Source organism: Cinclus cinclus, chromosome 2 (genome assembly GCF_963662255.1).
Source record: "Cinclus cinclus chromosome 2, bCinCin1.1, whole genome shotgun sequence".
NCBI lineage: Eukaryota > Metazoa > Chordata > Aves > Passeriformes > Cinclidae > Cinclus > Cinclus cinclus.
In genome coordinates, this window is record NC_085047.1 from 62,121,391 (window position 1) to 62,136,941 (window position 15,551).

At 35.1% G+C, this 15,551-nt stretch overlaps 1 protein-coding gene across 1 annotated transcript in view; it reads right to left on the bottom strand.

Annotated features, from left to right (window-relative positions):
• DIAPH3 (diaphanous related formin 3) overlaps positions 1–15,551 on the bottom strand; it is a 203,592-nt gene that overhangs the window by 100,365 nt on the left and 87,676 nt on the right. Inside the window, exon 20 of the mRNA XM_062514786.1 lies at positions 11,593–11,694. Within this exon, the coding sequence (XP_062370770.1) occupies positions 11,593–11,694 (102 nt within the window). The remainder of the gene's footprint in view (positions 1–11,592; positions 11,695–15,551) is intronic.

Sequence of the window (15,551 nt, forward strand, 5' to 3'; positions counted from 1 at the left end):
TTGTGGTTAATAGGAACTGCCCCCATCCTTTCCAAATAACTAGTATGTGTAAGCAATAAAAGATAAAGCGTCATCATATATCACATCTGTCAACGCATATAGCAAATCCTATAAAACTAATCCAAGTTTATGACCCAGTAGTTGCAAAGGAATGAAAGTAGTTCACAAATTTTGTATAACTCTGGATGTACCGAAACAAGACAAATTTAATTTTCTGGTGCAAGTATTTGAAAGCTGACATTAATAAGAGCCTATTATAAACTTGCAGGAAAATAACAGTTTTGAAAGAATCTCAGCTATGAAACAGCTAATATAGTATACACTAATATATACCAATATTCATAACCCCTACATTCCTGTACACTAACCCAATACTGTTCCATGGGTGCAGCTGAATGCTCCCAGGAAAACAGCTTCTGTAGATCATATACATAAGACTTGGTGTTTTCTCTGGTTTACTGATCAAGTATTTTCAATACAAATTTTGATCTTCTTATATATTAGGCCACTGAATTCTCACTCCAGACATACTTTGCACATTGTTTACTACATCCACACTAGAAACACTAAAAAATTATTCAATGAGCTGCTTATTTTTCCCTATCCCTGTTTTCTCATCAATTTCATGAATTCCATAAGATCTCATTCCTCATACTTGCCTTCTTCCTTCTCAAGGAAAGGTTCAGGTTAATAATTTATTTACAATACCCAGAATCATAAACTAAGTCTTTACTTTCTTTTTCTGAATAAGGAACACGTTGTTTCCAGCTACCAGTACTTCTTGTTGCAAGAAAGAAGCAATAATATTGGCACTTCTCCTACAAAGCACTTGGCTTCATAAAATGGCCTTAAACTTTTGCCTTTAAATTGGACATATCCCCCTCCAAACCACAGTGATACCTAAGGTTTTACAGAGCATTTCTCAACACAGATCTAGTCTACTGATGTGAAAATTCCTCTGACAGTGCAACATTCCTAAGTCATATGGCACCGATTATCTCAGGAGACAGTGTAAAGGATAATGGTGACACTTCATCCATTTTCAATGTAAAGTGAAACTGAAGGCTGTCTCATCCAAAGGGTTTGATACAGAAGCAGAAGAGGATGGAATTTGCAATCTATTTTATTGGTTTTACTGTGATAGTAGAAGAAAATAAAATCAGGCAGAGTTAACATTTTATGTCACTAGGCCATTTCAGAAACGCCTTCAGAGATGTGAAGCCACATGATGATATCTCATTGAAGTAAACACACCATTTGCATTTTAGTTCAGGTAAAAACTCTTGATGTAAAATAAGAAATCATTTCCACTAACTGTACTTTGGTTTTCATCATAGAGCAAAGCACATAATCAGGATGTCTTTCAGCTTAAACTAGGTTGAAAATCAACTGTTGCACTTTAGTCCACTGACTGCCTACAGCCTGGTCATCAAGTAAACTTAAAATGCACACTTTAAACATTATTAGCTCAGCACCAACTGTAGGCAAATATTCTGTTCCTATACTACATGAAATAGCATCCAACAAGTGTGGTAAAATTCTTACTTAGGAATGGATAAATAAAAATAATGGGTCTTGAATTGGAACAGGGCATTTCACAGCAAAATAGAAACAGAAATACCTAAATTCCACATGAAATTAACACAGTACTCTGTAGAGGAGACAACTCCTTCTGTGGACATCCCTGTGAGGGCCCCCTGGAACCTCCTTTGAGATAAGAAAAACTACTTGTTTAGAATGGCTCATGTTAGAAAAAAATGTAAGCTCTTCTTCTTATCTTTTTAGAATATTATTGGTTAGGTTTGGTTCTTTATAATTGGTTGCCCCAAACAAAGAAAGATAATGTAGTTGGCCAAAATGTGTTTACCCTGTTTTCCACTGGTTTACTTGTGATCCCCCCAAACCCTATAAAAGTACATGTGTGATCCCCCATCTTTGGATTTGTAGCCTGACCCCTTCACGGATGATAATAAAGCCTGTGGGAAAAGTCTGAGCTGCTCTCCCGGTCTTTTTATGCTGGCTGGAAACTACAGGTTTGTGTGAGAAACCATGAAACTGAGTGCCTGAAAGGCCAGCACTCACAAACTTTGGAACTTTCCCCTGCCCCACAACAACTGGGCAGGAAACACAACAAAAAGTTACAGTACTCTAGCAACTTTATACTTAATTTAAGAATAACTATGTAAGAGTGTTCAGGTAGTGGACAGATGCAAGTGTCACAAATTCATTCTCCCAGCTCTATCAGGAGGAATTACTATTAACTCCTTTTCCTCAATTATCTTACTAAATTTGTATATGTACTGCTACTTCTCAGCATCTTGAGAACAATGTTTTAATTTCAAACTTTGTCCTGAAGTTAGCGAGAAAAAAATTAAGACTAGACTAGAAAAAAAACCACCACAACATACCACTGAAATGATCCAGATTTTTAGTATTTAATACCCTAGTCAAGGTGCAATAGAGATGATCATTAATATTAAACCATAGAAACTAAAAAAATGCAGTGTAAGCTGCATTGATTTTAAATGGTATTGAATTCAAGATGCTACAGAATCACTAGAAGATGTATCATTTATTGACTCTTGGCTTTTCAGACAGGCAGATCCTTGAAACTGAAATAAACATGCACTTTAGACCACAAGGATGTGTTGCACAAACATGAGCATGCACATCTGCATAAAAGGTGCAAAGTTTTCATCAGAACCCTTGAACTACAAGAAATTCAGATGTCCAGTATGTAAGTATGTAATTCTTCAGGCTGAATACAGAAATATGCAATCTAAAAATTAGAAACAGGAACATATGCTAGAAACACAACAGAAATGCCACTGGGATTTTTGTTATTATTACTAGCATTATTTTTGTTGTTGATGAAAATGCTCTGAAATCTATGCACAACGCATGTTGTTGGTATTATTTCTTTACCTGTTTGCTAAGTCAGTAATTGAAAAGTGAAGAGATGCAGTTCTCTTTGTATTATATGGCTTTTTTTGTGACATATAGTTAACAGTTTTATTCAAACTGTAAAATCCATAAACCCTACCACAAGAGATGCTAAGAATTTACATGTTGCAATGCTGACCGTCTTAGGTTAATACTCTGTATTTTTTTATAATCAGCATATAAGGACGTAAGTTTACTTCAGTTTAGATGGTAGAATTCTGAAAACAAAAAATCCAAATAACTAAAACAGGAAGTTGAAGTAGAAACCTATACATGTCAGAGAACTCAGTATATAGCTAATGAATTGTTCTACTTCTAAAGTAATAGTCCACAAGAAGAGTCTCACTACAAGCAAGTCAAAATAGGAACTGACTTGTGAGTTGAGCTACCCAGTAGCAGCTCTCAGAGATCTCACATCTAAGAGCAAAGACAGGTTTTTCTCTCAAATACAGCATAAATCACAAGGCAACTACAAGAATGTGCAATCTGATATATGTGTACTCTCACTATCTTTTTCTGTTGATGTCAAGTAAAGGAAAGCATCTCAGAAATTCCACTGACACTACATTTTGATCACTGAAGGGGTTTCATTCCTGTCACAAGCTCATAGAGAAAAACACTGCAGGAACTTCAATTTCATATCTTCTTTAAAAGGAGAAACAATGCTGAGGCTGTCAGACCACCTGAAAATGTTCTCATCCAAAAAGTAAAATAACAGTTACAGCCAAGCTGACTAAAGAGAGCAAACTGGAACACCACCCCCTGTGAAAAACATATGGCTTTCACCACTGCAGCATCAGTAAACTCCTAAGAGTGCAGAGGTAAAAAGTGGGAATTCCTGACACTTACCTTTAGACCCGGGCACTTGAAAAGCAGGAAAAAAAATCAAATAGGGAAGGACTGATACCTTATATTTTATCACATTGAAAAAAAAGATAAAACAACATCCTGCTCAGTTTGTAAAGGACAGTCAACATACCTAAACCTTAGTGAAAACTAGCATCTTTCTGGAAAGATCAAACATTATTTCACAGTATGAGAAGTTAATTAACAATAAAAATCAGCATGTTTGTTTACATGTTTTTATGGATACGGGGAAGTAGTTAATGTTTCTTCACTTTTGGCACACTCTTTTTCCTCAAGGACATGATAACAAAATTCCAGAACTGCCAACACAAAATTAATATTACTTAAGAGAAATCAAGTAGAGATATAGATATATACACACATATATGTGTGTATATATGCAAACCTTTGAACAAATGACTTTTCAGCCTTAGCTGTGATGGAGAGCATGTCTGTTACTCTGCTTCTCTAGCCTGAATTATAAACAGCTTGAATTTGAGCTACTCGCTAAGTTTCTTGCAAATCCAATATTTTCCTAAAGGATATTCAGGTCATAATACAAGGCAGTGTAATGTAAGTGACACAGGGACAACATCTACCAATTAACTCCTAGCTGCACACAGGCAGTTTTCTCTTGTTTTGTGAATGACAGCGAACTGATCCACAGTGCAGAAAATCCCTGGTACTGCTCTGGATTGCATTATGTTCAACAAAGATGGCCCAGCAAGGTCGATGAGCAGATCTCAGAATTGCCAGTGGGGGCTACCACACAGATGTCAAAATAAGCTGAATTTACAGTCTCCATGCTGAAATTCACAGGAAGGTAAGTTCTGTGAAAAGAAAGTAGTCTGTTGTTTTGGGGGAGTTTTTTTGGGTTTTTTTTGTCTTATCCAAAAATTACAATTAGATGTACTGACATCTTGATCAGTATGGAATGCAGACAGCTTTTGTTCTTCCATGTTGAAACCAGACAATGATATTTTCCTAAAAAGGAATCTTCCAAGAAGGGCAGGGTCAGAATTTCCCAAATTCTTCTATTTTTAGCAGGCCTAATAGATGTCTGAAAGGCTAATTTCATTAAAAGACACATATGAAGCAGATGCTACTAGACTGCAAAGTTTTCCTCATGGGAAACCAAGTCAAGAGTTTAAGACTGTGAAAATCCTCTGTAAAACCTATAATCCATACAGGTAGCAAAGATAAATAAATTAACACTAGAAGTCAAGGGCAGATGTCATTGAGGAATTTAAAATCAAATATTATAGTACCACACCAAATGGAGAAAACTTTCTATAAGTAAATCAGATGTAACAGTATTCTAGGTCAAAAAATCTGTTTAGCCTGACTTTAAAATAAATGCCTCATTTTCTGTCTGGCTACTACTAGGAATCTACCTCCTAATGAAATCCATAAGGAATAGAATTCCTTACTCCATAAAGAATTTCCCAAAACAGAGGTCATGAAGATAAATGATCAAGGCCTGGATGAGAATGTCTCAAAATCATGACAGCAAGTTTAATACCACCCATCAGGTTCAACCATCATAACAACTCCAATATCAAAGTGGAATTTGATGTCTTTGATGTGACAGACATGACCTATTTCAAAAAAAGTTCAGGCATCCAACAATTCATATCTGGTATCATCTTCTCTACTGACCCAAGTTGTGACCCAGTTAACTTCCTAAGAAGGAAGATTAGTGTCTATGATCATGACAGTACTGGTAAGGAAAAAAAAACATCCCACCAAAGAGCTTCTGTAGCCCTGTCAATAGTGAATTTAATAATGACTGGGGATTTTTATCCATATGGTTACTTGGTGTATTTGGAACCACAGTTAATCTGTGGCAAAAACAGTCTGACATGTCACATAAATGAATGCTGCAGAAGACAGTTCCTCAGTTCCACCAAAAGATCACAGGGAAAGCAAATCCTACAGTGCTTGAAGCAGCATTAAGATCTAAAGTCTGAAGCTGGAACAGGTGAAATTTCTGCATATGAACTTCAGGCTCTAGGGACTTAAGAAGTATTGATGAGCCTCAAGGGTCATTCAGTCCAGCTGCCCTACACTAGCCAGTCATTTGGATACCTAACACAATTTAAGTGGCTAAATTCCAAGAAATCCTTGAAACTCAAAACAGCAGGATCATGGTCCTTACTCAACAAAGGAGTGTTTTCCTTATGATGTGTAAAGCATGACATGAGCATTAGAGGGTTGCTTACATTACTAGTGAAGAAAAACATAAAATCAGATCCAGGACAGGCTCTTGACAGAATGTGCTAAGTGAATGGCTGGAAGTAAAAGATGGGGACCCTTCAAAGAATTAACATTCCTGCTCTGAAGCTGTAGCACTATCTACCAAGAAGAAAATTGAGATAGCCTATGTGTGTGCCAGAACAAACAATAAGTACCCACTTAGCCATCTGAATTAATATCAGATAACAGTAAGACAATTTTTTTTCAACTGTTCTTTAGATTAACTACCCAAAATGGTTTTACTGGAAGTAGAGATAAGAGCAAGACCTGATGGTACTGAAGCATTTACAGGAGCACTCATCATATGGCATCAGTCTTTCACTGATGTAAAGGAAGTAATATAAGACAATCCAATGGCACTTGCAAATAGATCAGTGCAGATCATTCATGATGGCCATTTTCAGAAGGTATTTCTGGAGCTTTGCTCTCCACCCTTACCTAGGTTCAAGGTTTAAAATATGTCAACATTACAGAAGATAAGGATGTTCTCCTCAACAACATAGGCAATTTGACTGCAATTTGTCATAAAGACTTTTTTAACTCTCACAGATGGCATATAATAGAAAATTAATTTTTGGCAACACTCCTGGAAAGGCTGGAAATATTGATAGAGAACACTGACAAAGCAGAGCAGCAGATACACGTGACATCTAGAAGACATAGAAGATAAGGTTTGCAGATAGAAATTAACACAATCAAAATATCTCACAGCACACATGCACCTCAGCACTTCAGAATTTTAAACAGACTGAAATGTCACTAGGTATGGCTGTGTCCAAGCATCAAGTATTATGAAAGGCAGAGTACACCCCTGCAGAAACAATGATAGTATGATATTTTCCAGACAACAGTAAGAAAACATTAAAACATTTTGAGTTATCCTCAATGAGAACATACAGGTGAAACTATCAGCTGAATATGAAATTGATCAATTTAAGTGTCTGCTGAATTATTTAAGACAAACTAGCCTTCATCAGGCCTCACTCTAATCTTCAATTTACTCTAGTGAAATCTTTTCCTTTGGTATGAACTCATTAAAAACATATCCATCAGTGAACAAGCTGTGAAGCCACATGAGGACTGCTTGCCAAATTCTATTTAGGTTAGCTGTCAGTGAATTTCACAAGGTCTGAACATTAATTATTTCTGAAACAATATTTTGTAATTCCTTCAGTTTTATCTTTGAGCAAATATAAGCGATCAAGGAAAAAGCTGTTTCTTTTTTTTTTACTACCAGACAATATGGGAACATCTTTCTGAATGTCTCAGATTATCAGAAAAGAAAGACAGCAGGAGCTATCACATGTGGCTCTTGAGACAGTATTCTCATATGTAAGAATGCTAGTACATGTGCCTACACCTGAGGTCAAATGTCTACTAATAGCATCCTGTCAAGCATTAGAAACTTTTTACATTAGAAGTGTTTATAAAAAATATCAAAACTTTGATTTCTTAAATGGAAGTGCAGCTATGGATTTCAAACCACATAATAAATTTAACACAGACCAGGACCATTTTATACCACTAATGATTACAGGCACTGATGCACTGTACTGATGTACTGATGCTACATAGAGTCATAGAATCTTTTGTCTTGGAAGGAATCTTAAAGATCATGTAGTTCCCAGTCCCCTGCCTTGGGGGATTCCCTAGACCACCACTTTCCACTAGACCACATTGCTCTGAGCCTTGTTCAACATGGCTTTGAAAATATTCAGGGATGGAGCATCCACATTCTCTGGGCAACCTGTTCCAGTTGTCTCATGCTGGAATTCACTACTGATTCAGCTTTATGCATGCAGCATTATCAATTCAGAACTATTTTTGTAATGGTTCCTAGTGCAACAAACCGTTAAAATATGTTGGCATGAGTAGGCCTGATGCTTTAGCACTGCTGTGTTGGCAAGAGAGGGAGGAGAGGCAGATGTGTGGTGCTGCAAAGTTGGGGAACTACTGTTATAGGACACTGGGGAGGGGGAGGGAGGAGAGGGAGGTGCAACAAAGAACTGGAACCATCTGATACGGGACCAAACATTGCCATATTGCCATGTACCTCTGTGCCTTCTTAAAAATGTGCTGAAATGTCAGACCTAGAAGTGCAGGAATGCCTGATAAAGAGCATCAAAACTTTGATTTCTTAAATGGAATTACATTTATGGATTTCAAACCATATAATAAATTTAATATGGTCTGGGACTATTTTACACCACAAGGAATTACAGGCACTGTAAATAAACAAGTGTACATCAAGTCACAGAATGGAATTCTATGAGAATTCAGAACATTCGAGTTCTGAACAGCTGGAAGATGCTTGTACCCAACTTCCTTATGAACAATATATTGATCAGCAGTATGGTAATAGTTCAGTAAAAATCAATTAAACAGATTACTGCACTCAAAGTGTCAGTGATGATCAATAAATCTAACTAGTAGTAGTTCTTATATCAACTCAATATGAGTTGATAAAAACAAATCAGATTAACATTACTAAATGATCTACTTAAATATTTCTTTGATATGATGACAAGAAATTAGGAAAAAATATTCTCTAAAACAATATTTTTTTCTTAGTAGGAAAGAACTACCTGCAAAACAAATCAACAATGCTAAAGTCCTAAAGCAACATAATATTTATACTGCCCATTGAAGAAAGAACCAGGAAAAAATGTAAAAACCACCAAAAGACAACCTTCTCTCTACAGTTACCAAGATGAACATTTAGATGAAACCCTGTTCATCTCCAGTGGGTTTTATATTGCACAAAGATAATCTTCATCATTATCAAGTTTTATAGAAGATTCGGCATGGTGCTAGTAAAGACAAGGTTGTGAGTTCAATCCCTATATGAGCTATTCCCGTAATAGTTGGACTTGATGATCCTTGTGGATCCCTTCCAATGGAGAATATTCTGTGATTGGGTGGTTATCAGTGAAACCACCAAGAAAATAATATGAAGGTTAAGGAAGTTTTAAAAAACTTTTGGAGGAAGTTTACTGCTGTAAGTAAAACCAAGTACAAAAAAAAAGAACTATGGTAAAACAAAATACAACTGAGTATTTATTTTTTGTCGAGCACAAGCATCCTTCCTCATGAATTTGAGCAAGGAAATACAACATTCAATATAACATCAAGTTAAGGTAACAATAGTAAACTAAATTTTTAATAAGATGAACAGAATTAATGCAATTTTCATGAAATAGTTAATGAATCTGTGCAAGTCCTACTTGTTCCCCTCTCCCCTCCCAAAAAAAAAGCCCAACAACCCTAAAACAAAAAAAAAAAGCTCCACAGTAATAGGTGATAATATCTGTGCTCTGAGACATTGGCCTGCAGTAAGTGAAAGAAAGAACCTAGCAGAAAATAAAGTAGCTTATCTAAAGAAAACCCAGAGTCTGGAATAGAAGATAAGAGCCATAAAGGATTTATTTTATACTTACTGCTGAATGAACAGAAAATATAAAAATGATAAATAACTTAAAAAAGAGAAAGCAGAAACCACAAAAGCAACTCATAGGGTGAATACAAAGAAAACATATCCTCACAACCATAAAACCCAAACAAAACCCCAAAACCACAAGCCACACTCATGAAGGGAACCTGAACTGTTTAGAGTCATGCCCTCAAGGTCTTTAAGCCAACAAGAAGTTAATTAACTTTGCTTGTAACATGTAATACTGTAACAGTCACAGCAAGCCAATATTTTGCTAAGTGTCTTGCTGTTCCTTTCAGAGTACCAAATCTTGACTTTCAATTCAAAGCCTGAAAGATAATGGGTTTCCATGATAAAAAAAATATTATCACACAAGTAGTAATTAGCCATTTATTCACTATTTAGCTTCTTCCTTAGGAGTCAAATAGTTTAATTGCTCCTTTAATCACAACTTCAGAGCAAATTAACATGGAATCTCCTAATTCTCTGAAAAAACGTAACTATAAAACACTACTCATCTAAAAGACTTCAAGTCTTGCATTTTGTATTCAAGTTTGATTTAAAACAAACAGTAAAAAAAGAGGCATTAAACAACATTTTTAAGTAAAAAGAAACAAAACCAACAAAACCAGAAACAATATGAAGATGCATGTTAGCAGGAAGAGTGGCTTCCTAAGAAATGAGTAGAATTTCTCAGCCTGCTCCCTGGCCAACAATAAAAGATACAAAAGATCCAGATGGAGCTTGAAGAACTTTGATGAAAAGTAAATCGATAGGATTCCATGTTCAAAGACTAAAAAAGGTGACTTGCTCAAATTTTCCGTCATTGGAATAGAAACAAGAAATGTTTCATGTAATAAACATTGTAGCTTGTTCTCTGAAATCTGCTCTACTACATACACAGAACGTGTGACACAACAGAAACTACACAATGATGGGGTTTAGGTGTTGTTTGTGGACTTTATTTTTTACTGTTTTGCATGGAAAACCAGGAAAAGCATGGACTTGCGCTTATCAGTGGGAAACTGGTTGTTCCTTCAGAAAAGAAATTCCACAAATTTATGAGATATAGGAACTCTTATCATATTGTCAATTTATTTTATTTTTCTGAGTTATCATGTTGTCTCAACTTTTTAAGACAAATTTATCAGAAAAGTTGTGCCAGACACAGCAAAACTCTACCTACACTGTTACTGGTCTAGCTCTTCTAATCAACTGACAGTTCCATCTAAGTGAATAAGTATTATTTATTCCCTCACAGGAAATTCCCTCAGATAAGATAATCTTAGTAATAACGGCCTTAGGTTGAAATTCCAGGAACGGACAAGAAAAGTCAAAGATTTGTATGGATATATGCACCAGGAAACTACATAGCATTGCTCTGAATATGTCTGGATGATGTAATTACCAATTATGAATCATGAGCTATAGAGAAATTAGACGCAAACTGTATTTCCACAAAAAGCATCAATTGCCAGCACTGAAATAGAATTTTGTTTTTTTTCACTTCCAGTCTTCCTTTGGTGAATTCAACCTGGAAGATATTACAAACATATCTTTCCAGGGGGAAGGGAAAAAGTGATTAGGTGTACACTTGACAAAACATGGCATAAAACACAGTTGGCAGGAGGCAGAATAGGTTAACATGATCGCTACAACATTATTTTCTTCTCATTTATGTGGAGAATAGAAAGAAAAACTTAAGTGTAGGAAACTTCAGTGAAAAAGTTAAGATGTAGTAATGCAAATAGAAATAAGGCCACACTATTCTAGCTATGGAAATTCAAAAATAGCTCTGTATCTCCCAGTGAAACTTTGCCACAGAAAGTATCAACCTTTTTACAGTTTTGGATTGGTTTCTTTTGCAAAAGTAAAATATTTTTTATAACAAAGATAATACAAAATCATTCCAGTAGCAATATTTCAATAATCAGGCCTTCCACATCCATGGACATGTCCAACGTAAGTCCAATCGAAAGGCAGCACTTGAGTTCTTATCCCAGTCAGGAAGCCCTTCACTTTTAGGAAGAAACAACTGTCATTCTTTTCCTATATTATATTAAAACTGTATTTCAAGAAAGGACAAAAAACCCCAATGATAATAAAACAGAACTCACCACAACTCCAAACTGCTCTGGCTCAGACAAATTGTTGTACTCATTCTTGAACTTGGACAATGCATTCAACTGTTCTTGTTCAGGGAGGTGTTTTATTAAATTCTACAAAGAAAAACAAACTAGGATTAAAAATCTCAGATTAGATGTTTCTCTTACCATAAACAAACAGGTTTACATATGCATTACTAGCATGCATTCCAATGACAACACTCTTCCCTGAAGACAGCAGAATGTACATAGGAACACTCAAATTAAGGTAACTGTGAGTGTAGAAGATAAGTGATGCAATACTGTCAGCACCTGACACTGATTGTACACACTTCTGTAGTATTTTTTAAAAACTGTTTTTAAAGAAAGAATATGCTTGTTAGGCACTAAGCAAACAGAACACTTCGAAGCAAACAGAACACGAACTTCAAGTATAACATAACCATCCAAAGGATGGCAAGAATTACTAACACTAGATGAAAAGTATTATGAAAAAGAAGTATTAATTTTCTAGCATTTCAAAACAAAAGTTTAAACCCATTACACTTACTTACTTACACTATTATTTAGCCTGAAAACTTGCCAGAAATAGTAAATCAGAGGTGAAATTCAGCTTCAGCTGAATTCTGAAGTCCATATGGGGAGGTTGGACACCTATAAGTGAATGTCTTATGAACACAGGTAAGGGAAACAAACTTTTCACCTTCATCTGTTCACCTAAGGATGCCTCTGACTTCCTGGAGTTTGCTGAACACTTAGACACATATTATCTACATAAAGACACTCACATTTGGGCACCTGAACCCCACTCTAATTAGCTTCTGCTAGGCTGGCTAAAAATGGCTTTTCAGATGCTCTGGAAATAGAAAGCTTATCAAACACTGAATTATGATATATAACTTGAGTCAATAGCTCAGCTCTGTCCCTTCCCAAGATGACTGCTGCAACTACTAGGCAATAGTCAAGAGTCCCCATGGCCTGCTGTCTTTCTTAGACTATGACTCTTTTGTTTCTTATTACACATTGGTCAAGCTTCTGTCAGAGTGAGAAAAACATGAGAGAGATTTTCCTTTCTTAAAACACTGCCTGGTCCACTGGAAAGATCACTCTCCTGCACAGAACTGAAGATTCAATCCTTTTAACACTGAAGCCAGTCCAGGAAATGCAGCCACCAAACTACCTATTGCCATATTTCAAGAAAGTAACAAAAAGACCAATTCCAGCACTTCCCCATTACTTGGTGGAAAAGGCAGACATTTTGGTTGCCAACATTTGTTTTATTACCTTTCAAGTAAAAAGCTTTGGTGATATACAATGAGCAAAAAAGAATTTGTTTCAGTTAATGAACAGAATTGTCATCTGAAAGTCTTAGAAAAACCCCTGATTTTACCCACTAAAGATCCTAATTCCTTCTTATACAGGAAGTTCAGCCAGTTAAGATATAAAATATACCTCTCTGGGACCAGACAGATAAAAAGTCTATGCTTTGCTTAACTTACTTCTTTAGTTTAAGAAGAATGAATTTTACTCTTAAGTATTAGCTGAAAAATATCCCTAAATCAGTAGACTGATACAACAGAATGTCCATGCTCAAATAAGGATTTTGGTAAGAAAAGACAAAATTACTAAAAATGTATGAACGATGATGCTTAAAACAGTAATGTAAACTTAAATTTTAGGCATTTGATTTGGATATTGTCAAAATGATTTTTAGTGGAACAGCAGTCATATATATATATATATATTCTTACTACTATTACATTTGGAAAATATTTTTGTAAAAAAACCCTACATTTATTAATTATGGATAAAGATGTCTGGCAAGTAACAGTGAGCAAAAATGAGAGGGTACAAAGTGTAAAAAGATATATTTTAAATTAGAAATTCATAACACACCTATTTCTTTTTCTGATATCCAACATTCCTATAAACAGCTCTAAATTTAATAAAATTCCTTAATCTTTACTGAAATTAAAATGCTATTGTTTGATGCAGAAATAGTTTTCATATGAAGAAAACTGCCCACAAAACTTTCAAAAAACAAAAACAGTCAAGTGTTAGATGAATATTTTCAATACTGAACATCAGAATATTGAAAAAAAAAAAAACAACCAAAATTGAAGGAGCAGCTGATATCAAAGCAGCTTTTATGGTGTTCAGATAAAGCTTTTGAACAGCTACAGATGAAACATATTTTGAATATCAAACAAGGAATAAGCAGGAGAAAGAATTTGGACTCAGTCACAGGAAACACTCCAATAATTAGTCAATGAGCTTTTGGATTACAACATGATTTTTGGAGTTTTTACATTTTTAAGCAGTAGATTTAATTTCTAACTGAAGCAAGGTAGAGGGAGAAGGGTAGAGACAGATGGAGAGAAAATGCATTTAATTGCTTAAACATAACACAAGTTGGATTAAGAACCAACTTCCACCTTCAGAAACAGTGATATTAGGACCCTCTGAACACATCAGTTACAGCTAAAAAAAAACCTGCTGAAAGCAACAAATTCCTCAAAAGGAGAAGCACCATACTGTCTAAGGTAATTTATACCAATGAAGAAAATCAGCGATGCAGTTGCAAATCTATGTACATTTTCCCTTGCTGCAGAATGATGAAATACACAGAACACATTTTCATAGCATGGCCATAATGCATACTTGAAAACAATTCTGAAGGTAGAAATAGAGACATACAGCTGGATACTTAAAGTTATTTAGTAACCTAAGTACATATGAAGATGGATATCAACTTTTTGAAGCAATGGGGCACATAGTTCTACCACTTTGAAAGAAAGATGGGTGTCTTAAGTCCTTTTTCAAGTTTAAACTCAGTCCCTTTTTCAAAGTTATTATAGGATTGTTTTACCCTACAAGCAACTTGGATGAAACCATTTGATAAATATTACATCCAAACTTGCAAACTAAATTTGAAGCCTAAGTTCCACTGAATTTTCCATCTAAGTCTTCAAGTGATTAATCACTTGGCAAAAAAATGCAGTCTATATTCTTGAGTGATTTATATGACTGTGTTCATATAGGATATTGTGCACATGATCACTTGTATTCCACTCCACTGACTTTTACATAATCACAGCAGCTGCTAATATCAATGTACTCCTGCAGGATATAATTTCTCACTTTTGACTCTTCACCTTCTCTTCCCCTTTTCTTAAAGAAAATTGTTCACTCCCCTCCAACAGCAAACACAAATGGGCTCAACCACAGTCAAAACTACTTTGGATTCAATTTTGATACCAACTACATAGAGAGGTTACTGGATATGACTTTCAACATAATTTACTGTTAACACCAATTAATAGAGCCATAAGATTATCAGCACAGTGTCAAAAAGTTATATCCAATTAATACTGTTAGCCATGCCTACTGCAAAGCTCCAGTAGGGTTAGGGTGTGTTAGATATTTTAAATATACTGAAAATTAGGCATTCTTTATCCCAAGGCATACACAATTATAATGAAACCAATAGTCCACAGAAGAAATGAAAATAATTTTACAAAAGCAAAAAAAATTATCCATGAAAATAAATTTTCTCTTCTCAGATTACTGCATCTTTACAAAGAAGTATGCCATTAATTAAGTACCCATTAATGGTTTGATGATTTTTTTCCCCCAGAGTCTAAATGCAAAAGTAAGTTTTGCCTTCTTTAAATAACATTCAGAGAAATTGTCAAAATAACAGTTTTTCATATTTTTGATATGTAGCATTTATTTATACAGGTTGCTTCGTTTTATTGTTGAGGACCTATTTTTACTAACAAGCTAAATGTCAACCATTGAAAAACAGTGCTAAAATCAATTGGCATGACAGAGATTCAGAGCAAGCACAGACTGAGACAGTTTAAGCTGAACATAATAGCAGAGAATATTCCACCTCTAAGTTTTTCATGCTACTATAGAGAGTTTTTACTATTATACCAAATAAAATAAAATAAAGATACATGTAATGC